General features: G+C 41.8%; 1 protein-coding gene across 9 annotated transcripts in view; it reads left to right on the forward strand.

Moving 5' to 3' along the window:
* The window catches only part of DST (dystonin), a 1,789,835-nt gene that overhangs the window by 1,175,717 nt on the left and 587,348 nt on the right, over positions 1–26,770 (forward strand). For 7 of the 9 annotated variants that reach the window (XM_069235771.1, XM_069235775.1, XM_069235772.1 and 4 more), the window contains 2 exons: positions 14,419–14,554; positions 17,496–23,957. In XM_069235771.1, the coding sequence (XP_069091872.1) occupies positions 14,419–14,554; positions 17,496–23,957 (6,598 nt within the window). The remainder of the gene's footprint in view (positions 1–14,418; positions 14,555–17,495; positions 23,958–26,770) is intronic. The other 2 variants (XM_069235778.1, XM_069235779.1) reach the window with 1 other exon arrangement.

The following is a 26,770-nucleotide window of genomic DNA, read 5'->3' on the forward strand; positions in this document are numbered from 1 at the left end:
GATAGTTGAGCAGTATTCTAAGATGAGGAATATGCGGTTAGATAGAGTCTCTACCAGGAAAGCATTACCGAAAATAAGTAACTTGTTCTTCTGAACTTTTAAAATTATTATATTTTGAAATTGTTCATCTCCATTTAAGAGGAGGGCCACTTACATCAGTCTCATTCGATTAGTTGACTGACCTGCTCACCTGAGTGTTACTGTTTCCCTCCCGGATTGCTCAGAGACATCTCTAGCATCAGTATGCAATGATTTTTAATACAACACAAATAAATAAATAAAAATGAATCTTAATTCAAACTTCTTCATGTAGAAAAACTATCTTTCCTCCCTGGTAAATCTTTCATTCTTAGTCAGAATGGTGCAACCAATCATCCATCACTGCCCTTTTGGACTTATCATACCATAATCCCAAGTGTACTGGAGGTTGGCAATGCAGAAATGTCACAATCTATACCAATGATCCAATGCACTGTAGTCAATACCAACCTTTTCTGACCCTCTTTCTGTTTCTGTGTTAGAGCACCCCTTTATAATGCTCCGTTCTTCCCAAACTATCCTCATCTTTTCTGTTCTGACCTTCCTGCGTCCCTTATGTTCAACTAGATCACTCCTCTGACATTCCTACTACACCAGTGAATTTCTCTGCTACCTGCAAACTGTGCTCCACCAGCGTCTTTTTATGGCGCTCTAGAGCCTGTTGTAATCTCTCTGTGGGCTTTTAACCACGCCCACTCATGCTATTCATTCTTTGTTGTGCTTGTCTTAAATGCTTCACTTTCATTGGTGCAATTTGTGAAATGTCCCTCCTTTGTGTGCTGAGTTCCCTCCCCTGGTGGATTAACTAAGTGAACATTTCTGAACATTTCTGTTGGCCATCACACTATGTCACACTTCCTCCTGTTACAAGTGTGATGGCCCCGCCTCCGGTTTTGGTTTGCCTTTTATCCTAGCTGGGATCCTTTCTAGATAGCCAGGCAGGGAGCTAATAACTCTCACCCTCACTGCGGCTGTGGCACTTTGAATCCGCTTGCTTCTATACACTGTTTTACTTTTCATTTTCAGTTTATGTGGCAAGAAAAGTCCAGTTAAAATTTGTTTCATTATGTTATGATAATTCTGCCCTTTGTCCTAGTTGGCTGAGCTCCAGGGGGGTACCACTCAGTGGGGTCGGGAGCAAGCTGATGATGTGCTGCCAAAATACCACGGACCACATAGATCTGAAGTCAGCTGTCGATCATGTTGATTAGAACTGTTCGTGGAATAAACTAAGAGAGCATCCCTTCCACCTTACTCTGTATGCTTCTGAAGTACATCGCTTACACGTGAGTTGTGCCTCGGGGTGGGATTAATGGTGAGACGCCATCTCAGATTTCAGCTGAATCTTAAATAGAAGCGTCTGTTTGCTTCTTTATCCGGTCTTAATTTGGCACTTTATTGTCATCCCTCAAACGGCACCATGTCAGAGGCAGAACTCGGGGGATTCGTCCGTGCCGGAAATTGTATGTGTGGAGAGAGAGAGATATGCCTCGGAATAGGCGGGGTCAGTTGCGGTGAGAGCAAGAAATGAAAAGAAAGGTTGTTCTCTGTTGAATTGAGGTCCAAATCATTCTTATTGCCGCGGCCTGTACCGCAACTGTGCTTGTTTTAGCATGTATTAGACCCTTGACACCCTTCAGATGTCAGCAGTGATGCGCGGCATTCTGCCTTTCGACTTCAGTGCTCATGACTCGTAGGTTCTTCGAGTCAGTGTCTCCCTGATCTTTTTCCCAGCATGTGTGTCCACATTAGGGCTGCTTTGAGGACTGTACTGCGCAGTTAGTTGCCGTATAGGGCTGCTCATTGAGCATACAATGACACGTGTTGGTGTTTCAAAGTGATAAAAAACTGTACAGGCCTTATTGAAGATTCTGCATAATGTTGCTGCCGTTGCTCTATAGTCAATGTTGTTGCCAGAATTTGTAGAATTTTTCACAAATTATGGAGTTCCACTTATTTGCAAGACGGAAAAGCATAGCCTTTCCAGTGTGTTTGCTCATTTATTGTTTTTATTTTTATTTTATACACTAGTGATTTTTATTTTTTTTATTTTATACATTCATGTAGCACTGCATGCCTCACGTTTTCAAAGCATTTTATGTATGAAAAAGCCGTAAATGTATAAATGAGCTTTTTAGACAGACAAAAACAGCTTCCTGAAACCGCCAAAAGCTCAATATCATGATGAGTTTTGCAAAAGAAAGGGGACCGCTGTTCTCGGAGTATTAGTCTTTCTCAAGTTGTCTTTGTTCGAAGGAAGATATTGTGCGGTGATAAGATATCTTTTTACAACATAGATTCCACTCTATGGTAGTATAAAATTTGTAGTAATCGCGTTTGCCAAAGTATTGTAAGACATTCTCAGTGGTAATACTCATAGTGCAGAAAATAGGGCTGTTAACTAATGAAACAATTATTAGCTGAAGAAGACCAATCAAATGTTTGGATCCCAGAGTAGCATTGACTGAGCACAGGAGTCAAACCTCATCTCAGTTGACGAAACGAGGTAGACAGGCATTAGGCGTCACTTTTAACCTGTTTGGAGAATGCAAGGCCTATGCGCTCGCTGGGAGCAATGCTATAATGATTTCTTTAAAGATAAAGGCACTACAGATCTGCAGGAAAATATGTGAAAGGGTGGGAAAATATTTGTACTTTAAAATGGAAAATGTACCTAAAATCTATGGAAATGAAGGTAAAAGGTTGTATTCAAATGTGATGGCAAATACTAACAATAATGAGGGGGCTACATCAGACAACTCTCACTGCATTCATTTTCAACGGACCTGTATGTTTATGAACCCACTAATCAATATGTAGGGTCTTTGTCACCTCCTTCCCATGTCCCTTAAACATTGGTGTGAAAGTCTCAGTCTACTGTACACGTCCCAGTGTGCAAACCTCTTTCGCAGGCTTTCTGTTATCACACCACTGTGTTTGCATTCACATAGACTTTCCTTAGCCAATCCTTTCTATGCTTTACATTTAGCAGAGTGCATGCTTGCTGCATTCAGTTGCTTAAAAGAGGTAGACGTCGCTGAGTGACTGATGGTTTTCATGCAAAAGCTTACTATATAGGTGCCAACTGCTCAGCCCAGCCTCCAACTCAGCCAAACTACCATTAAATATAATGAATGATCCAGTCATTGCCTGCAGTATTGTGGTCTATGTTAAGAACTGCTGTGGCGGCCCCACCTTCCTGGCCCAGTTTCTGGTATTTCTATTGATATTCTTAGTGCCTGAAATTCAGCTAGAAATAAAAAAAACTGTCCAACATTTGGGAAAAGCTAAGGACATTTAGCAAAGTGTCCAAAATCTGTAAGGATCTGAAAAATCCACAGGCATCTATGAAGTCCATTGTTCTACAGAAATATTTGTGCCATTGATTTGCAATTTTGACTATTTTTTAGTTCTTGCCATTTTAATGGCAGGCCCAAACGAAATAATGTGTTAATTTGATGTTCAAGATCCTAAAGTAATATGCCTTGTCTCATCCATTGCCATTACTTTTCCTGATTGGGATATTTTGACCTTTATAAGAAATATGCAAGACCTCGTAGATCCTTCTGGTACTAGCATTTCTACTTCATGGGTGCATGACTTGAGCTGGCTCCTAGAGGTTTATGAATACTTGATGAATAAGAATGACTGTGGCCCACTTCCATATTGGCACAGTCTTGACAGTCGGAGGCTCCATCGTGATCCCAGTTTCCAAGCTACAGCTCCTTCACTAAAACCTACAGATACCAAATGAGCTGGAGAGAGCACATTGTTGGTGAAAAAGGATGTAGGGCCCTCTTCTGAGCCTGTGTAAGGTGCAGAACGTTATCATGAATAATATGGCCCCTGGTGGCTTGCTAATCAGAAAAGTTCTAATTGTGGAAGGGTGAATGACTGCTGCAGCAGTGTTTGACAGGCATATAGGGCAAACAGGCAGTGCCCAATGGGCTGCTCTCATGAATCAGTGTGTGCCTATTTTATGGCCCAGTTTTCAGGTCGACGCAAGGGCTTTGACCTGTTGTAATCTATCTGTGGGCTTTTAAGCACGCCCACCGCATGTCCATCACTATCACTCGTTCAAAATCCTTTGTTTTCACTGGTAAGTGCTTTATGTTTGTCCCTCCTTGGGGTGATTTTGATACGGCTTTGGACACCAACCCTGTTACATGGATAATTGCACATTTGCCAGTATGTTTGACTGTGAGCAAACTTCTTTTTCCTTTTGTGTCTTTTCTTTGCAAAACATGCTCATGGCGTCCGTGGTGCTTTGAATCATACTGCTTATGTGAACTGTTTTACTTTTTATTTTCTATTTATGTGGCAAAAAGTCCCATTATGAATTTAGAATGCTAATAGCTCTTATAATAGCTCTAACTCCAGCAAATACGAGACCTGTTGCATTGCAAATGCTTGTTTAGTTATTACAACAATTCAAGCTGGTGTCCTTAGCGGTTACTTGCTTCTAACATCTGATCCTGAAGTCTAGTCACACCACCATAGTTTTATATAGAGCTGTGCAATAAATACTTGTGTTCAGACATTAACTTACACAGCGCAGATGTACAGTTGCCACTCGTGCCTATGATGCTAATGTGCATTAATGGATGTTTTTAATCTATTAGTGGATATTGTGAAGGACGAATTGGAGTTAAATGTATATTATTATGATTTGTGGCATGTTTCAGCACATGTTCCTCTTTTATCTATTCAGCAGAAGAAAGCGCCCTGTGTCTGAGAGATTACTAGCTCTGAAACATGTAGTTGGGTTATTAGGAGTCTCCTGAGTATAGTTTATTATTTATCTGTCGTGAAAATATGCATTACAGCTTCTGTTTAGAGTGTCACACAGTCACAGTTTATATTTATAACTCGGTATTTAAGTCACAGTTGATTACTGCATATTTAAACACTTAAGCTTCTTATGGTGAATCAAAGGAAATTATTTTGTAAATTATGGATGGAGGTTTTTCGTGACTGTGTAGTTTGTTCAGCGAGAAATACACACAGCAGTGTCTTTATTAAGACTGGGTGTACCGTCTATATTTTCCTTTGCTTTGATGAAGCATTTTGTATGCTCTAATTCAAGGTTGATGATCCTGGAGTCCGTGCAAAGGGATGAATTAGATAGACAAATTATCAACTAACTTTTAATTTACAGGGTAACCAAATTGGCCACTCAATGAAAACCCAAATTGGAAATAAAGTTAAAGGGTTTTCTTATAAATTAACACTAAGGTTAATGTAAACAAATCTCAATTAAATACTGTAAAGATACAATATTACCATAGGGTAGCCAAATCTTCTAAAGAAATTTAGTTGCGCTACCATAAGACAAACCAATACAGAACATTAACAGCTGAATCTGGTGTCCTGAAAATAAATGTTGGTAATTTCTCTTGCACATTAGTCCAAAGAATCTAGCTAAGTTAACTAAAGACAATTAGGGCAAGTTCCTTAGATCCTAAGCTTATTAAAAAAGGAATCTAACTAAAGAACGTGCAGTAGGAAAGTGAGGAGTGAAAAATAGGACAAAAAGAATTTGGAAAAACGTAATTTGAAAGAAAGACATATGAGAAAGGGAAGGTGTCAGCGTTTCATAAGCTCGGTCAAGATTCTTCTTAGGGAGTAAAATGTAAGCCTAAGCCACACTCAGCAAGCATGCGGCAAAAGGGGAAAGTCTGAGGTCTGTATCTCTCACAGCCCCAGGGAATCTGCCTTACAATCAGTGATAGCCATAGTTAATACTGAGATCAGTCCTCTAGGCAACAGCCATCGATCAGGTTATCGCATTTTTCATGCTTCTCCCATCTCACTGTAAAACTTGTTACAGCAGGTTTAGATCCCACGACAAGCTTGGGAACGTTGCTGTCCTTGATCTTGTGAACATATTTTGCAACATGTATGAATAGGAACAATTGTTTCTCTCTCGATCTCACCATGTACCTTTTCCAATGTTGTCTTCTCATGCTCTCTATATGTAGGACAATAGTACATCTATTCCCCACCTAACATTTCATGGAAAAATACCTGCAATAAAATGACATGTTAGCAGAAAATGAAAAACAGTTTTTCATGTTAAGGAAGTTTCAGGCCCAATGAAATTAACTTTAGGTAAAGGCACATTTAATCCCACGTTATACTGTGCACACGTTTATTCCTATATTAATATATATTTTGGTTACATTCATTTTAAACTTATGTTACATTTAATAAATGAAATATTTTTAATACATGTATTCAACTATGATGGAGAACTGCATTTATAACCGTAAACCTTTGGCATTAGTGCACCCATTACAAAAACTGTTATAATTGCAAACACATTTACATTCAAATTAAGTGGGGATGATTAGATACAATACTCTATGATTATATTTCTCTTTGTGAGGTTAAAACACACAATATATGCATTTCTTCTACCACTACAGTAAAGGAAGTCTATTACTGGACCTGAATGCATCACTTTACATTAATCAACGGTCAGACCTCCCAGTTTCTTATGTTTGATAAGTACATATATGTTTATGATATCCGGGGTAACAGCAAATCCGCTACTGCATCAGTTAAATCAAGATTTCACAACTGTGTGCATATAGGAAATAATGAACTATTATTTAGCTGGACACAGGTTTCAGCATTGACCTATGTCCACTATATGGGTAAAATGGTTCCCCTGCACTTACGAAGTCGAGTGTAATGGGATGGAGTTCGTAGGGGCACGTCTGCTCATGCAGGGGTGCCCTCACGCACAGGTACCTGCACCCTGCCCCCTGGGCTAGGAGGGCCTACCATAGGGGTGCCTTACAGTGACCTGGTGCAGTGACCTATGGTGAAAGGGTGCATGCATCTTTTCACGCAGGATGCAATGGCAGGCCTGCAGACACATTTTGCATGGGCTCCAACGGGTGGCACAATCTATTCTGCAGCCTATGGGGAACCCCTGGTGCCCCAATGCCCTGAGTATCTAAGTACCATATACTAGGGACTTATATGGGGGGCACGAGTATGCCAATTGTGTGGTGGGCAAAGTCCTAAGCAACCAAATTTAGAGGGAGCAAGCACAATCACTGGGTTATTGGTTAGCAGGATGCCAGTGAAAACAGTCAAAGCATTCTAACTGCAGGCAAAAGGTGGAGGTAACCATGCCAAAAAGAGAGTACTTTCCCACATGGAACATGAGAGCTCTTTTCATGTACATACCGCCAATAGCAGTGTAATGCTGTGGACATCATGCCTGGCTCACGCAGTGGGCGGCAGCCATGGTCCGTAAGCCAAGCGTAGATGGCAGGGTCACCCAGCACGTTCCGGACCATCATCTCTTCCGGGCTAGCTGTCACGCCCAGCCAGTGCATCGGCCGCAAGAGTTGAGCCAGAACATTGTCAACTCGAGTGTAGTGCACCTAGCCCCCCTTCTACGTCTAGGTGCTGAGCGGTCATTAAGGTTACTTATCGATGGACTGACCCCTATATTAATTCCAACACTATACCTTTCAGGTCTCTGAAGAGGGATTTGGGGTGCACTATGAGGAGCGCAGCTAAGAAGCATAGTAATCTCGGTACGATTAACATTTTGGCTATTGACGTGCGTCCATTGGGGATAGGGGTAGAGAGCGCCAAAAGGAGAGGGATCTGCGAATGGACCTAATTGCATGTCCCAAGCTGACTTTCTGAAGGGCTGTTTCAGTGTGGTAAATGTGAATTCCGAGAAATTTAAAGGTGTCATGGCACCATTGCAGACAATGCCTAGGCTCTGCATCTTGGTGAGGGTCAACGCCGGGAGAGACAATCCTACATCACTCAGGAACACCAGAGTATCATCGGCAATAAATGATACAATGTGATGAGCCGTTACTTCTCGGATCCCCCATTCTTCCACGTGAAGGCACAGGCAAGATTCCAAGGGCTCCCTGGGAGGCAAATAATAGGGGTGATAGCGGGCATCCCTGGGGAGTGCCCCACTGAATGGGGAAGCTGTCTAATATCAGTTGGCCTGTCTTGACATGGGCAGTTAGATTGTCATTCATCCTAGAAATCCAGGACTGAAGCCCATGTGCTCCAATGTAGGCAGCAAATAGGTCCAGCTTAAAGTACTGAAGGCTTTTTCTACATCAATGAACACTGCCATTATGCCCTGTGTCCCAGGGTGTGTGTTTTGGATTAGTTGCAATAGGCACCTGATGTTGAGGAAGGTGTTGCACCCAGGTATAAAACCCGATTGGTCTGGGTGTATTAATGTGCTAATAAAAGGGAGCAATCTATTTGCAAGAATTTTCCCCAGGACCTAACAGTTGAGGTTTAAAAGGGACAGGGGGCAATAGTAGTGCACGTCCAATGGGTCACAACCTAGTTTAGGAAGGACCACTATTATGGCTTTGCGCATTGAATCCAGCACCTGATTGGACGATTGCGACACAATAATGTATACTTGTGTGCAGTGGCATCTTGACAACAAAGAGAACTATAAAAAAAATACAGGAAACAGCCCTCCCATCCCCCCGCCTCAGGTCAGGTGCCAAAACGGACCCTAGCCATACATCCTCAATGTCATACCAACAGTGTTGCAACCATGTAAAGAAATAAAACAAGTACACTTTGAAGTCTCTGTGGGGCATAGGGTGTGATGGACAAGTGAGTCCATGTTTCAAGCCCTCTACTGGTGTTCTTCCATCCAGACAATAGAAAGTATACTGGTTTACCTCAGTGGCCAGCAGTTGTAACCCATGTGTAGGCCACCATCGTCTAACATTACAGTGTGGGTCTATCAGTGTCACAGGTTGTCCGTGGACCACGGAGTGACTGCTGGGCCCCAGAAGAATGCTGTTGCTGGTAAGTTGGGATCTCCTATTTCTGAGTCAGGGTCTATTAGATGATCCTTTTGGAGGGGTGCAAAAGAGTTGAAGCTGAGCTGTGAGGCCTCCAACCCTGCTCTAGCCTGTTCGCCGGCCACTTAGTCACCTGAATTTCGGGCTTCGGTGGTCTTGCACTTGTGACACCTAGCGCAAGGAGTCAGCCATTCTCCATCAAAGGTTTCACCAGTTGTCGAGAGTGCCAGACCTTTTGCTGGAAACAGGGCGTACTTGTGGTTTTTGCTTCAATTTGGAGTAGGAACCGCAGAGCTGTTGTATCTCTGCCGTAAAGTTGGGGCATGCAGTGATGGAGGCATTCTCATATTTCTTGGGGCCCTTTGAACAAGATTTTTGGAGCACTAGGTTACAGTTTCGGAAGTTGAGGAATCAGTCAATGATTTGCCGCAATGGAGCCCCTGGAGCTGGCTGCCTGCCAGGTATCCATTGAGCCTCTCTACGGAAAATAACTTAGGGGCCTTCCAACCCAGCGGGCACCTGGATCAGCCCTCGGCATCCTCTGCCCTTCGATATAAGTACACCACCTTCACTCTCAGTGACTTCATCTGTGCCTGTGGTTCTTGCACTGTGGGCTGTAGGGTAGTCTGTGTCAATTCTGTGTCATCCACATGATTCACCAGTTTGCGGTGGTAGTCCCGCAGACGTCTGGAGCGATGGTGTCAATTCTTGTTTCCAAAGAGGTTTTGGTCTCAAGTATGACTTCTAGTACTTTTTCAAATTGTGCGGAGTGCGCATTTAGGGTGGTCTCCAGATGCTGTAGAGCCTCTGTTGTGCTGCCTGTGGAGGTGAGTGCATTGGATGGTGGTGACACGGTCTGGAAATAAGGGTTTCGGGGATTTCAGTTTCACCATGGTGAAAGTTCCAGATGGAGCCCCCAGCTTTGCGGAATGAGTAGCAAAGAGGATTTCCATGAAGATAAGCAAGTGAGGCAGGCAGGGGGACTGGTGTCCCTGTACAGTGTGGGAGCGTGTTGGGTCAGATCGCACTTCAAGCGTGATAACGTGGCAACTTGTGTTGGCCAGTAGAGGGGAAGTGCGCAAACGAGAAGGCCATGTACCGTGTCGCCGCACTGATGACTCCCCCTTAGTCCACTAAGTAGATGTAGAGAGCTTAATGTATATCCTGGTCCGGCTGAAGGGCTCTCAGTGAGCAGTACTGACGAAGCGCCCAGCACCCACAGCGTTCAATGTGCTGCGAGTTTCGCTTGCTCCCCATTCCAAGTGTCCAACTGAGGAGGTACCGTGCTGAAGAGTTAAGGTGGGACTCTTATGTCAACAACAACAACCGGGCACCAGTTGGTCGCAGTTTTCAGGGCATTCCACTTTCCACTTGTCTTACATATGTGCACATGTGCTGCAATCGGTGTGGTGTGTGCAGCCTCTCTTTAGTAAGGAGAAATGAGTATCCTGTTGTGTTCATTTCTTTAATTAGGAGCGCTAGTTGGAGTCAATGGGGCTAGCCAGGCCCAGTTCCTGTAGCTGCCAGTAACAAGCACCCCAGAATCCCCCAGTGGAGGCAAACACAATGACGGGCCCAGCTGGGACAAAGCATTGAATGGTGTTGGGCTAGTTAGGGGCCCGGCAACGCCCGTGCCCAGTGTCAGAGCAGTCCAGTCAGGCGGTAGGCCTCGCACTTCTGTTACGTGCAACGGCATTTCCTTGGTGAAGGAGCCAGGAGGGGAGGCTCTCAGCAGTTCGGTACTCACCAGGTGGCATGCATCAGTTTGGCACCTCCCACAGCAACCAAGATGCCACTGCCGCAGGCATGTGCTTGGTGCAGCAGGCGGGATCCCAAATGTTTGGCCAGAAAAGTAGACTCCTCTGATGCAGGCTGCAGAGCTGGCTTTCTTCACCCTCGTCTCCTCGTGCAGCAAGCTTGGTTTGCCTGCGGTGGTTTGGATCGCTGGCTGGGCAGGATTATATATGGATATTTGACAGGCTGGGTGGAGAGCTCGGTTTTAGGCATCGAACACCTGCCATCTTGGCTATGTGCCCTCCTAGAACAGTGGTTCTTAACCTGTGGGCCAAGGACCCATGGGGGGGTCCATGACTGTTCAGAAAATGGCATAATATTAACAGATCAATAAAGTGTATTTAAAAAATGAAGCAAAATGTACATTAAATTGGTATTCTCAGATTGATTCGTGGGAGCAGTGCAAGTGCATCAAACAGAATATAATATGGACAACGAGTGGCCTCAATTTAATTTAGAAAAGCTCCAACCTTCCTAGTAAAAAATGTTTTTTTTGTTATATTTGTTTGTGAGTTAAACATAATGTTTCATAATTTGTGCATTTCGTTGATGAATGACTGTTTCTGTATTTGTTGTGTATTGTTGTGCTTCATAAATGCTTAGGCTGGAGCCCTTGACTTCCAGTAATGACTCAATGGGAGTCTCCATATTTCAGTAATGATTCCTGGATTCCAGTAATGAATAAATGGTGGGGGGGTCAATGAAGTCAAAAGATTAAAAATCTCTGGTTTAGAATACGGTTTCAATGTTGATACACATACATTAATTCAATCAAGCAAAAGCTTCTAATTCAGTAGAATTCCATGCACACAGACGATCTGTTTACAGGGAGATGAGAACTCCCAGTAGCTCACCTAATTACTGGAAAAGCTTGGGCTAGACCTAATGTCTTTGCCAATACTTGTTGGAAGGGCCAGCGTGCAGGAGTAGCTGACCTTCTACGCAGTTAAGTACCTATGAACATTTGTTTCTGTAATAGTTTTCCAGAAAAACTGTTAATGAATCCCATAAAAGTAAGAAATTAGCTCCATATGAAGGAGTAATACAGTAAGAATAAATATCATATTTTTAATCCGTTTGTGATTAATTGATCATTTCTTTCCTATGGCATGTAAGTTCTAGTATATTATTCTCGGAGGCCACGATGGTGCAATGTTTAATGACTTCATTTTTGATTTTAGAACTCAATAGGATGATAAAATACATATTTCTGTATTCTACAATTCATCAATTGTTTTATTTATGAAAGTGATGATGCCTTCCTTTACAAAAAAAAAACAATTGGTGCATTTCTATTTTAATCAAAAATTAATATCAATCTTGCCAAGTACAAAGCTTGTCCACTTACTATCCTGTCAAGACATAGTTAAAAGAACTATAGTAATCAAGCACACACGCAGGGGCCGTTGGCCCAACAGCTCTCTGAACAGAACAAAAAATAAACCAATTCAAAGCCCCTTTTATGCGTTTGATAAATAGCACTTTATGTCACCCATCAGTGCTGAAGATTCAAATTATATTTATATTAATAAGGGTAATATCCGAATGGGGAGCCACACACCTTAGGTGGACATATAAAGGAGCACCTCCTTCCCAAGCACATTTGCCAGACCTGCATTGCAGTGAAAACATTAGCTTACTGGTGGTCGAGCAGCTGTGATGTCAATCCTGGTGCATCCCTGGCCACTCTTGTCACAAAAAAGAAGGCCTCATAGATTTGGGAATCAGCATTAAAAACCTCAATGAATACTGAGGAAGACCTCTTAGTTATGCTGTCGTCCCCAAGCAGAACCTCCTCCAAGCATTGCCCCACCCAGCCTGCACCATTTTTAGGTCCGACCTTGAGACGGCTTTAGCTGCCTTATGAGCCTCATGTATTAAAAAATACAAAATTTACCTGCATCTCTATACATACAAAGATGGGTTTTGTTCAGCCCTCTTCTTCGGCCATTGTCATTCACATTTTGCTTCTGCCCACCGTTACACACAAAATGGACCGGTAGGTCAGCTCAATTCTGCCATTGGGTCTCTTGCATTGTGATTGACTGTAATGTGCCTGATCACAAAGGCATGACTGCCTACAAAATAGTGCACTTTAGTGCCAGGCCTGGATGGCAAACCCGTCATTTCATTTTTTTATTTTTAAATTGTTTTTACCTTCAAACTTTTAACTTAGGCAACATATTCTTGGAAAAATGAATACAAAAATATGTTTGCCAAGGCTAGACTTATTGGCTTTGCCAGTGCTTGCTTTCATTTAGTGAAATTCTGGAACTATTTCGAAGTTATTTTATGTTTATTTCTGTTAAATAACATCTCATGTAAGTCTAGTTGGTTCTTTACCATGCCGTAACTATGTTACAGAAGTTGCCTTGGATATAACCTCAGGTTTTTACCAAGGGACTCTTTTTATATAGGAAAATCATAATAATCATACATGATTTGTTGATTGTATTTTTCCCCAGTTTTTGGACTTGAGGTTGCGGCTGGTGGAGCCAGTCTGAGGGCACTATTGCCCTATTTCCCTTGGCACTGGCCAGTGGCCCATGGTGGGGAGTGCGTATGGTCCACAAAGCAGAATGGTAGAGGGCCAAGGACCATTTATTAATGGGTGCATCGTGCTCTGTGGGCTGTGTTGTGGAGGACTCTGAAACAATGTTTAGCGTAGTTGGATTTTTATAGTATGGGAAAAATTTAGCTTTTATGTTTCCAAAAATATTGACCGTACTTTTGTGTTGTGTAAGGAGGTGGTTGACATGGCCCCATTCCTCGGCTGCATATTGCGAGCTGCACATATCACTAAAAATGTACAAACAACCATTGCCTTTTCTGCACTGACTTTATTTGAGCCAATGCATGAACGCTTGGGCTGATCAGTCCTATTCCTTAGTAAGCACTGATAAAGCAAACAAATCAGTTTTTTTTAATTATGCTACGCAGAAAGGTCCTGTTTCCCCAGTCCTGTTATTTCATTGCATTCTGGTACCTGCAGATGTATTTTGCCCATTATAATATGTACAAGTATTGTATTGCAAAGAAACAGTATAATGCAACAACGCTATCTTGACATCACAAATATACAGGTGTTACCAAGGTTTGGCTGTATGCTGTATTCTTTCATGAACACATTAAACGATTTGTAAAAGGTGTTTTTATTGGCGTAGGCAGAAGTAGATTTGAAAACTTTGAAAAGGAAAACCACAATCATTTAGCCAATTGATTTATTTTTGTCTCTCTGGGGTCTGGCAAAGTTTCCCAGCTAACCGAGGGGTGTGGAGCTCTTGACTTTGATTTGGAGATTGTTCCCATGCCAAAGTTAATGACAGTAATGTTGTCTCAAGTGAATGATATCTGCTGGTGGTCCACAATCCATTCCCAAAAACTGTTTACTGTACTACTCAAAACAAGGAGAAATAATAAAAAATATTTAAAAGACCTTGCGCTCTGCCACAGAGTGCCCTTGTCATCAAAGTGTGACTGTCTGAAATGCTATAGTCGTGTCCATGTGAGAGTATTGCGGTATAAAAGAAAAGTGAGGTGGATTCAGAGAAGGCTGGTTCAACTGACCAGTTGTGACGTCATACAGAAACCAAAGCAGGTGTGTCTGGTATTGGATAGACTAATCTACCTGCAGCTTCATGCACCACTCCATGCCTCCACACCCCATGTCCCTGCCCAGATAGCCCTTATATAAGGCCACTTGTGCTTGCATGGATGAACCTTTATTTATTGCTCTCTTGCCAATTTTGCTTTCTTTATATAGAATGTCTGATGAAGAAAAGAAAGAAATGGAAGAGCAGCTAACATCTCTTCAGGAAACCTACAACTTGTTATCTGAAACAATTGTTAGACAAAAGGAAGAAAGTAAAAAAACGGCAGAAAGGAAAGTAGAGGAGAAGGTAATAGCGACAACTGTGTTGACTCACAAGAAATATATTTTATTGCATGTTTGTGAAAAGATAACTGTTTTAATGATTTGCATTCATTTTAATTGTGCAGGGCTTATGTTGATGTGCATGCACTTATGTTTACAATTTCTACCTGTTCGAAGGCATGTAAAATGAAAGAACTTTCAAATTTCTATCATGGTCTAAGGTAACATACCTGTGATTTTATTATTGAAAGGACTAGGAATCTTTCGCAGCATTTAGAAGTTCATAGTCATGAGAAAATCTACAATTTTTTACATGTATCTAAATTCAAGTTCTAGAAAAGAGCAAGTGGACTAGTATCAGACAGAGACTTCCGATTTGTTAAAACATATGTTCTACTACTGGTGTTTCCAGTTCATGTCTGACAAATAAGCAATTACAGACTTCGCTACTAAAACTCATTGCTAAAAAGTAAAACAGATGTCAAGCATGGCTTATATCTGTTTAGTACTTTTCAGTGCACTATCTGCTCAATGTTGAGAATTTATCTCTGATCTACCTGCTTTATGCTTCTCTGTGATCTGTCTTCTAGGACTTTTCCTCTGATTCTTGTGTTTCATATTGATTTGTAGTGTGTATGACAAGGCTTCCTCACTGTAATTGACAATCTCATTTCTGTCAGTTGCAGTCATAAAATGGTCTTGTATCTATCCGCAATAATGCTATCTAGTTCAATCCAACACATACCTGTGAAGGCCTAATATCCTGCAAGAGAGAAGGTAGCAGAAGGTATAATTTGTACTAGCACATGGTGTAGTACATCATGGACCATGAGCAATTGGAGTCCTGCTTTCGGTGTTTTTGTTTTACTCACAGCCTTTGTCCACAGTTGTAACGCTTGTTGAAAATGTTTGCTTTTCTTAGGTTGCCTGAAGTGCAGATAGTCAGTGAGAGTGCTTATGGATTGGGCAGAGACATTTATAATCTGGTGTCCTGAACACATAGGATTATTGCACTGCACTTTCGTCATTTGACATATTTCTATTTCATGATCTGGATGTTGGCTCTTTTAAGATTTTCAGTTGGACATAATGCAAAGCCAGCTACATACAATATAGCTGCCTTTGCCAGAATGCCTTGTGCTTTTGTACTTGGTGGACAGTGTTTTGAACTTAGCCCTAGTTGTGATTGATGTTTAGTATGGAGCTCTGATAACTATGTGAGACACAGTGGCAGAACATTCTTGGGACAGGAAGAAGGTTTGTGTCTTCAATTACATTACACAGTAAGAGAACAAGTTCACAATGGATTTCACTCATTTGTTTGTTCTTGCGCAGATTAAGACTGAAGCACTGTCTCTTTTCAGACTCAACCGGTTCACCTCCATCTAGTTCTTCATGAGCAGACTGATATTCTTAAATGTGTTCATGAGTGCCATAAATAATCCTGTGTGTGGAACGATAACCTTTGCAGTGAATCTTAACATCCATATAGCACAGATGCTCACAAACAAGATACCCATAGACATTAAACAGAGGGTAAAACGTAGGAGCTTTGTGAAACACAATATGTCTCTTGAGACAATTCAGACAGAAGACATTCTAGAGCCACACTGACTGGTGGGTTGAATAGATAGCATTTAAACCAATATATAGCCACCCTCGACACTCCCACCTCTTCCATCAATGGAAAATGTAGAACAGGATAATCAGACTTGATAAAAGCCACCAATAAAACATGCAAAATAATGTAAGCACATTTCTTCTCTATCGAACACATCCACAATGTTACTCTGGGCATCAATATGTGCAGCTTCATGACACAACTTGTTTGGAATCCTGACCGCTGTTCCCCTAGTTTCTGATGTTGTTCCATGTAGAACAATGGTAGTGCCTGGAAGGGAAATTTGGATCTGTGCAGCGAATGAAAGTTTTAAACATGAGGACATTTTTTGATATTGAAACTATGTCGGAGCTCAGCTGGACTAGACATCTTCGTCGGAATCAGTCTACTCTGAACCTTTTTTTAGGACTGTTGACTAGTAATGTATCTCTGATCTATCTGCTAATATTTTTGCTGCAATTTGTGTGCAGAGGAAGTCTCTTTGATTTTCCTTCTATCAAAGTGTCTCAGACCTGTCTGTTAACATCTTTGATATGAGCAACTGTTTTAATCACCTTTTTCTGTTCAATCTGCCAGGATGGTCACTTTTCCACTAGTTTGAAAATATCTCTGATCTTTCAACCAAGACCATTCTTGTAATCTGCTACAAACCACTCACAGATAGTTCTGCTGAGAATGTCTCTCTGATGTCTGAGTCTCCTTTGCTTCCTTTCTGCCTGACACCACTTGACGGCATGTTGGCATATACAAACACCACATGAAACTATGCAAATTGGATTTTTATTGACTGTGATCTTTTAAACTTAAAAATAAATAAGCCAGACAAATGTCATTGTTATGTAACTGTGATGCAAATTATTTTGCTTTCAGTATTGTCAATGGACACAATCAATTTCTGTGTATGACCTGTTTCTGTAAGGTGTTTGTGCAATTGCGTTGTATGCTGTAAACATGAATAGCATGGGGTTTTTGTGCCACTTCCTTTGCCTTTCTAATCTAACTCATCACAGGCACTTGAGAGCATGTCAGTTTTGCCTTTCAGATACATGTTCTATTCTCTCACAAAAATCACCTACTTAGATTTGTCTATCACTAACCTTGCTTATGTGTCTAGATGCTAGATTTTCTATTCACAGATGCATGTTGAGCTCAGAGCTTTTATCACATCTTTGGTGTTGAAACACTGATATAGATCACTTGTGCGTTTGAGCTGCTAACATTCACAACATTGTCATTGTCTGGTAAGTACATTAATTTACATATAAGAATATTAATAAGTATTGTCTACGTAAATCGAAATAGAGTTAATAATAATTTTTTTGTGTTTATTTCACTGTTATTTTAGGTCCCTAGAGTTATTGCAGGTACCATCGATGAAACAACAGGAGAAGTTCTATCAATATTTCAGTCCATTGTACGGGGGCTTGTTGATTATGATACTGGAATTTCCTTACTTGAGACACAGTTAATTCTGTCTGATCTTATCTCCCCAGAATTGGGGAAAAGCTTTAATCTTGAAGAAGCTAAAAAATTTCAACTTATCGATGAACACATTGCTACAGACCTTTGTGATTTGAATATTGCTAAAACTGTTATTTCAGCTGTATCATTATCAGGTTTGCCAGTTATAGCTGCCTTTGAGAAAGGGCTCATATCAGAGCAAATAGCTATCAAGATTCTTGACACCCAACTTTCCTCAGAACATCTGGTGTTGCCATCAACAGGGGAACAACTGACCTTGAATACCGCTTTCCAGAGAAACCTGATCTCAGAAGAATTTTTCTCACACTTGCTTGAAAGACAAAAGATATTTAAAGACCTTATTGACCCTATTACAGCAGAACGGATTTCTCTAACAGAGATGTTGCAGAGAACTCCAGTACACAAAGAAACAGGTTTGAGACTTCTAGTTGTCCGGCCACAAGAAAGAGGTAAAATTACTCTTAAGTCTGGGCGGAGAATAAGTATACTAAGGGCGGCCCATGAAGGTCTGATGGAACGTGAAAGTATGTTCAGGTTACTTGGAGCTCAGCTTTTGTCTGGGGGGATAATTGAACCAGACTTGGGGCATAGACTCAGCTTAGAGGAAGCTCTAAAACAAGGATTGATCGACCAGGATACATTATGTGGCATATTGATTAATCAGGTTAAAAATGGTGGGATTTTTTCCCCTTTCACAGCCAAGCGCTTAACTGTTGATGAAGCTGTGCAGTGTAATTTAATATCCTCCAGCAGTGCACTCTTAATACTAGAGGCTCAACGAGGATTTATTGGTCTTATTTGGCCAGATACTAGTGACATTTTCCCCATTTCAACCTCTCTTCAACAAGGGATGATAACAAATGAACTAGCCCACAAGATCCTAAATAACAGGCAAAAGATTGCTGCACTGTACATCCCAGAAACATCTGAAATCCTTAGTCTTGGTATAGCTGCTGAGATGGGCATCATAGATGATAGCACTGCAACTGTGTTAACTAACATAACCTTACCTGATAAAATGGCTGATATTAAAGGCTTGGAGTCGTCATGTAAGAATGCGTCAAAGTGGCTGTCCTCCTATGAAGTCCAGCCTTCTGCTTATCAAGGATATGCACAGAAACCAGATGTTCTAAATGCAGAGGAACCACTTCCCCATAATCCAGAAGAAACTAAGCAACTATTCCTGTCCTTTCTCATGATTAATAGCTACATGGATGCAAACACTGGAGAAAGACTTTTGCTCTTTGATGGAGACCTAGATGAAGCAGTAAGCATGCTATTGGAATCTGAAAGTTACACAAAGGAACTAGATGAAAATCAGTGTCCTAGAGTAGCCATTCATCCAAATGAAAATGATTTGAACACTTCTGATAATTTGAAATCATGTGTTACAAATGAAGCAGAAAACAAGTGCACTGGTTCACTAAACACTCTAGAATCTAGTTTGAAACTACATGAATACAAAGAAAGCATCCTGGATGATTTAACTAGAAAGAAAATTGAACATGCTGATGAGGAAAATCATTTTGCTAAGGACAATTCTGAATTGGTGCCAGATACTACCCCAGTAACTCAGGAAATTGATAGTAAGATGGACATTGATCTAGTTGAACAAGATGCTCTAGATAGAAGTGATGTTGACAGCATTAATGCAAGTGAAATAGCTGAAAATTCACATCGCTATTCTAAACAATTAAATGGGACACAATGTAAGGAAACACAGTCCTGGAATGATGATGAATACAGACTTCTTGAGTCACATGAAGGCTCTGCTGCTCATTTGTGCATTTTAGATGAAAGAAACATGGTAATAGACCACGACCCTGCATTGTACAGTTCATCGAAGAATGACCTTACTGAGTGTCAGAAATTGGATGATGTTAATAATACAGGTATACCAAATATCATTAGTGCTCTAGGCAGCCTGAACAGCAGTGGAAAGGAAGGCAATATTCCTGTAACCCAATGTAAAGAGAACAAAGTACTAATTGATCAACAAATGAAAGCTGACACCCTCTGGGAAAACAACCATTTATTTTACAACAGTGATGGGCATTCTGGAAATGCAGCCCAAACCCTGTGTGTTAATATTTCTGGTGATCCAAAATGTGAAGCTGATTATGCTAGTAGTTATACTTTTCATCAAGAGGATCAAAATGATCAGAGTATGTATGATAATTATGATGCTCTGCAGAACAATGGCAACACGTCTGAAAAGAAGAATGTTGGCCTGAATTCTGAAAGTTATGATGCTTTTCAGTGTGATGTCAGCATGTCTGAAAATAAAGATAATGTTCCTCATTCTGAAATTTATGATACGCTACAGCCTAACACCAACATGTCTGAAAAGAAAGATGAGAGTTACCATTTTGAAAACCATGATACTCTGCATCATAACGCCATTCATCAGTGTGACTTACGTAAGGTGAGTCAAGAAGCCCTACAGGATAGTTTTGATGGTAATTATGATGTCCCTCTTCCTGATTTTGGTAATTCCAATACCTCACAGAATATCAGCAGTGGTAGTGGTGACTTCAGCACTCCCCTGTCTGATGATCATCAGTGCAGTGATTCACAGCAAATCACAAGTGATGATGTTGGTGATACACTTCTTCCAAGGGATTACCACTATGAAACATCTCACAATGTCAGCAGCTCCAATAACAGTAATGAGTCTCCTGAAATGGAAGTGCATGATGGAAGTACCTTGCAGGAGATCTTTGATATCAATGAACATGCTACTCCATGTTTAGAAGGAAATCAGGTTTCTATCTCAGAACATTGTAACAGTGGAGAAGGTGGTAGTGTGGATCATGCAGCTGACAATTATAATTGTGAAACCCCCAAGCCCATCACCAGTGATAAGGATTCCTATAATACTGTACAGCCCCACATAGTTGATATGAATGAAAATAATATTTCTTCTCTATCTAAACATTCTCAAAGTCCTGGTTTGCCCCCCTTTATATGTGACAGTGATGTCGCTGATAATATCTATCATGAACTTTCTGGTACAGATGCACTACAGCAACCCAACCTACATAATAATAGCATGCACGACACATCATTTCTTAAGTATTATGAAAGTCTAATGTTGCTACCCAACCCAACTGAAAATGGCAGCTATGATGCTCCTCCCTCTAAGGATAATGCTGATGGTGAGTATGTTGAGATAGCTGCTGACAATAATCCTATCATAACTTCCACAGACAAACGTGAGTGTACGAGTCCAATGAACACAGTCAGTAGTGAATATGATGTTATTTATTCAAAAAGCGTTAATATTAACACCTCAGAGCACAACAAAGATGAACCTTTAGAAGTGGCTATTCAACAAGAACATATTCCAGATATTTTCCAGCCCTCCTGCAGTGATGATGATGAATATGCCAGTCCTAGGTCTGAAGATTCTAATGGTGATATCTTACTGGCCAGATACAGTGACACTGAGGATGGTCCAACGTATCATCCAGAGGACGATAGCTGTGATATACCACAACAGAGCAGTAGTGACGATGAGTATGATACACCACTTCTTGGGGAAGGTGATAGTGCAGATGACTCAGATTGTGATACCACATGGCACGAGTCATCTGTTGTTAGGAACGAAATGAGTAATGACACTACAGCAAGTGAGAGACCTTTGTCTTTTCTCGATGATGGGTCAAACCCTGGACAAGACAGTATGTACTTCTGTGAAAGAAATCACACAGAAGAACAGACAGTAATGGAAAACAGTAGGCAATATTTGGAAACAATACCAGAGGAAGACACAGAAAGTACATGTTATGCAGATGACCATGATCAAGAAAGTATATTTTGTGGGCAAAATTTAGAAACAATGTCTAGCCCTTCATATAAACTGCACCAGACTATTGATGTGGGAGAGAACAACCTAGAAGAAGATTTGACTAATAATTTAATTGAAACAAGACTTAATTGGGGTATCAAAGACCTTGATGCTGCTAATAATAATGCAGGAGTGGATCCTTATGATTTGCAGTATGAAGAAAATTGTGTTATGGATGATGTAGTTTGTCCTTCTATAGATAAAACAGGGGGTTTTGCGCCTTTGGCTTTGGTGAGCAGCAATAAGCAGAACATATGTTTTGATGATGTAAAGGTCATGGAAGGACCTCAGTGTGGGCTTGGATGTTGGTCTGAAGCACAGCCTGAAGGTGTTATTGATAGTTCTAAACAGAAAGAACATTTGTTAGAACAAGGCACACAAGAAGGTTTGGAACTATGTCAATGTGTTCTCATAAATGGTAACACAAAGTACCACGAACCAGACATTCTCAGATTGACTGGAGATGTAAAGGAAAGTGAGTTAATTCAGCAAGTGATCCCACCAGACATATCCGCAAATGTAAACACCACCAAAAGTGATCATTTTCTTAGCAGTGATGTGCATACCGTTGCAAATCATACAAGAATATCTGTTTATCAGGAATTGTCTGATAGATTTCCCACGGAACCTGAAATCCTTTCAGAAGATCAATTCAAAGCAGCTTCTTGTCCCAATGTCAGTGACAAAGAAAACATTCCTGATAATGTAGAACCACTTCTTGCTACAGGATTAGACTTAAGTTGTAGTCTAATTGGAATAAAAGCTGAGTCCCAAGTGTCAAGTTCAGATGAGTTTGTAGCTAACTTGAAGGAAATGAATGAGCTAGATATTCTTGATGTGTTTGAAGAACAGCCAGTAGAACCCAATGTCATAGACCTCAAATGTTTACGGCAAGTGAACCATGAAGTAACTCTCAGTTCAGTCTGTGATCAGGTGCAGAGTCATGATGATGGCCAGCCAGGCATGAATACAGATACACCCAGGCAAATGATGGAACCATTAGAAATCAGCCACTCTAAAGAAACACACATACCTGTATCTGGCATAAACCCTACTCATATTGAGCACCTTGGTGAAATATTCGATTCATCTCTTGCTAAGCCTAGCACTAATGTAGGCACTTTAGATGCAGAGGACTTGAAAAATAAGTCTAGTGAAACTGTGGCAATTACTTCTGAAAACAATTCACGTGAGCTGCAGGCTGAAGCAGTGGAAGGAAAAAGTGGTAAACTTGATCTCACAACATACTTAAAACAATGTGCAGAGGAGACAAAAGTTGTAAAAATCAATGAAATACATGATTCGGATTATGCTGAGGAAGAAGACCAAGGAAAATCTAATGTATGGTCTATGAAGGAGCCATTAGTATGTGACCCTGCACCTCCGTTTGGTGAAGAACTGCCACTCATTTCAGAAGCACTTGTAATTGTGTTGCCTGGCACATCGGAATCAGAGGAGAGTAAGCAAACTAGAGTTAACGTTGCTAAAGAAACTGAAGACCCTGAGACTAGGATGTACGACCAGGTTCTGTGGGAAAATACAGCAAGTGGCCAGTTCTGCACCCACAAGGATGCTCTAGGTAAATTGAATACACCACAGGGGTATCAAAAAGCAATGGAAAATGTTGAGAAAACTGAAGCAGGAGGATTCATTGGAGAAGCATCATGCCAGGTCACTCCTTTCATTCCTTCACATGTCCTCCTTGAACCTTTAAGCAGTGAAAACAAAAAACTATGTTTTGTTGAACAGCAGGGAGGTGACAAGGGATCCTGCATGCTGAAAAATGAACTGCGAAATTATTCAGATACAAAGGCTTTAATGCAAAATGTACTAAAAATGGTCAGTTGCAGAGATTTAGAACAAAATCCTATCATGTCTTCATGTGACAATAAAAATGAAGACAGTGACACTTTTCCTGTGGTTCCATGCATTGATGCAAGTAACCAGGACAATCCCACTATTATTTGGCCTGAAAAGAAAAGTCCAGATCTTCTTCTTGATGTGCTTAAACAGGTCCATAATAACCAAGGAAGTACAAATCAGCCAGAACATCATTATAACAATGAACATGTGAATCAGCCAGATCGAGAGAGAGTGGAGGCCATTACCGACATGAAACAAGAACTGGTAGTAACTGCACCTGAACTGATTGCTCTTCAACTGGAACAAATATTTCAAATTCCACTTGACAATGAACAGAGGTGTGGGCTGGAGAAACTGATGAGTGATTTGACAAAAGAAATGTTTGCAGTTGCCCAAAAAACTGAAGAAGTTAAAAGTAAAGAGGACCTTCTAGGATCTGAGAAATCAGAACCACGATTTGGTTCAGACAGTCGCTCAGAGAGCCCAGTGACACACTACACATCGCTGTTTGACAGTTTACAACAGGATAATCAACAGTTCAAGATTGACAGTGCTTTTGAGCACTTGCATAAAGACGCAACTGAAGAAGAGGATGTGTTAAAAGAGAAACCAGTAAGTAACATGAATCTCTACTAATAAGACTGTTTTTCCTACAGCTGTTAATCTGTTCTTCCCAATGCTTACAATATTGCACATATTGTTACACAGTGGCACTCAGGTGCAAGATCGAATAGTGGTGTTTATTGATTAATATATTAATGTATGTGGATGTTTTATTCAGCCTAGTATATATGTGTGTTCGGTGGCATGTGTAGCTGCAGATACACATGCTGTGCACATCCCGCCATCTGGTGTTGGGCTCGGAGTGTTACAAGTTGTTTTTCTTCGAATAAGTTTTTTGGAGTCACGAGATCGAGGGACTCCTCCCATTTCGGCTCCATTGCGCATGGGCGTCGACTCCATCTTAGATTGTTTTTTTTCCGCCATCGGGTTCGGACGTGTTCCTTTTTTCTCCGTGTTTCGGGTCGGAAAGTTAGTTAGAATCTCGGAAAAATCATCAGTATTGTTTGCGTTCGGTATCGGGTTAGTTATAACAGATCGACACCGACTTTTGAAGAGCTCCGGTGGCCCTTCGGGTTTTTTCCGATCCCCCCGTCGGGGCCTGGTCGGCCCGGCCACGTGTCTCTTCAAGGCTGATGGAATGGACCCCATTCCGCTTCTGCCCAAAATGCCATAACAAGTATCCATATACAGATCAGCATCTGGTCTGTAACTTGTGTCTGTCACCAGAGCACAAGGAGGATACCTGTGAAGCCTGTCGAGCGTTTCAGTCGAGGAAGACATTAAGCAACCGAAGAGCAAGAAGACTGCAGATGGCGTCGGCGCCGACAGGACAAGGGCGTTTCCAGGAGGAAGAAGAAAGCTTTTCCATCCATGAATCGGACTCGGACGAGCTCGATCCCGAAGAAACGCCGAAAACCGTGAGTAAGACGTCGAAACATAAAACTCACGAGAAGACAACAAAAGCCCAGGGGACGCCACCGCCAACAGGCCATGGCTTAACCCGAAAAATAGGTGACCGATCATCGGCACCGAAAAAGGGCACGCTGGTGGCGAAGTCCTCCGACTCCGGTCGAGATACCGCCACACAGCAATCTCGGGCTCGAGATAGTGGCTCCGAGCAGGTTCGGCACCGAGACAGCGGCACCGAAATGAGTCGCACCGAGAGACCACGACGCCGAAAACAAAAAAGGTTTCGTCAGAACCGAAAAAAGTAGCCGAAAAGGTTTCGATACAGAAACATCCGGCTTCGGAACCGAAATCAAGTTCCTACACAGAGGAACAAGGACTGTCCTCACAAATGAAAAAACATACATTTGGACAGGAATTAGAGGCAATGGAGCCGGACTACACCCAAAGACGGCTCCACATCCAAAAAGAAATGGGAAAGATCAGCACTCTCCCTCCTATTAGGATGAAACGCAAACTTGCCTTCCAGGAGAAAGACAAGCAGCCACAGGCAAAGGTGGCTAAACAAGTAACCCCGCCACCATCTCCACAATGCTCTCCGCAACCATCACCGGTAGCCACTCCACCTACGATGCAATCCCCGACCCACACAGGGATGAGTCAAGATGACCCTGACGCATGGGACCTTTATGATGCACCAGTGTCAGATAATAGTCCTGACTGTTATCCAGCTAGACCGTCGCCACCAGAAGATAGTACAGCCTACGCACAAGTGGTGTCGAGGGCAGCGGCATTTCATAATGTTAGCCTACATGCAGAGCCCATTGAAGACGACTTCCTATTTAATACACTGTCGTCCACACACAACCAGTACCAGAGTCTTCCCATGCTACCTGGGATGCTCAAACACTCCAAACAAGTGTTTCAGGAGCCTGTAAAAGGAAGGACCATTACTCCAAGAGTGGAGAAAAAATATAAACCGCCACCAACAGACCCCGTGTACATCACACAACAGCTAACACCAGACTCAGTTGTGGTAGGGGCAGCTCGCAAAAGAGCAAACTCACATACTTCAGGAGATGCACCACCTCCAGATAAGGAAAGTCGCAAATTCGACGTAGCAGGCAAAAGGGTGGCGGCACAGGCAGCAAACCAGTGGCGTATTGCAAATTCACAAGCTTTGTTGGCCAGATATGATAGGGCTCATTGGGACGAAATGCAACATTTAATAGAACATTTGCCCAAGGAGTTCCACAAAAGAGCACAGCAAGTAGTTGAAGAAGGACAGAGTATCTCCAACAATCAGATACGGTCAGCTATGGATGCTGCAGACACAGCTGCTAGAACTGTCAACACAGCAGTGACAATAAGGAGACATGCATGGCTGCGTACATCAGGATTTAAACCAGAAATACAGCAAGCTGTGCTCAATATGCCATTTAACGGACAGCAGTTGTTTGGGCCGGAAGTGGACACTGCTATCGAAAAACTTAAGAAGGACACTGACACGGCCAAAGCCATGGGCGCACTCTACTCCCCACAGAGCAGAGGCACATTTCGAAAAACACAGTTTCGGGGGGGGTTTCGAGGGCAAAGCACAGAACCCACAACCTCACAAACAAGGCCCACTTATCAGAGCCAATATCAGCGTGGAAGTTTTCGGGGACAATATAGAGGGGGACAGTTCCAAAAAAATAGAGGAAAGTTCCAAAGTCCCAAAACTCCTCAAAATAAGCAGTGACTTACAAGTCACACATCCCCAACACATAACACCTGTGGGGGGGAGACTAAGCAAGTTTTACAAACATTGGGAGGAAATAACAACAGATACTTGGGTCCTGGCAATTATCCAGCAAGGTTATTGCATAGAATTTCTCAAATTCCCTCCAAACGTCCCACCGAAAACACACAATATGTCAAAACAACATATAGATCTTCTAGGACTAGAAGTTCAG

The sequence above is a fragment of the Pleurodeles waltl genome, chromosome 5 (genome assembly GCF_031143425.1).
Source record: "Pleurodeles waltl isolate 20211129_DDA chromosome 5, aPleWal1.hap1.20221129, whole genome shotgun sequence".
Classification (NCBI taxonomy): Eukaryota; Metazoa; Chordata; class Amphibia; order Caudata; family Salamandridae; genus Pleurodeles; species Pleurodeles waltl.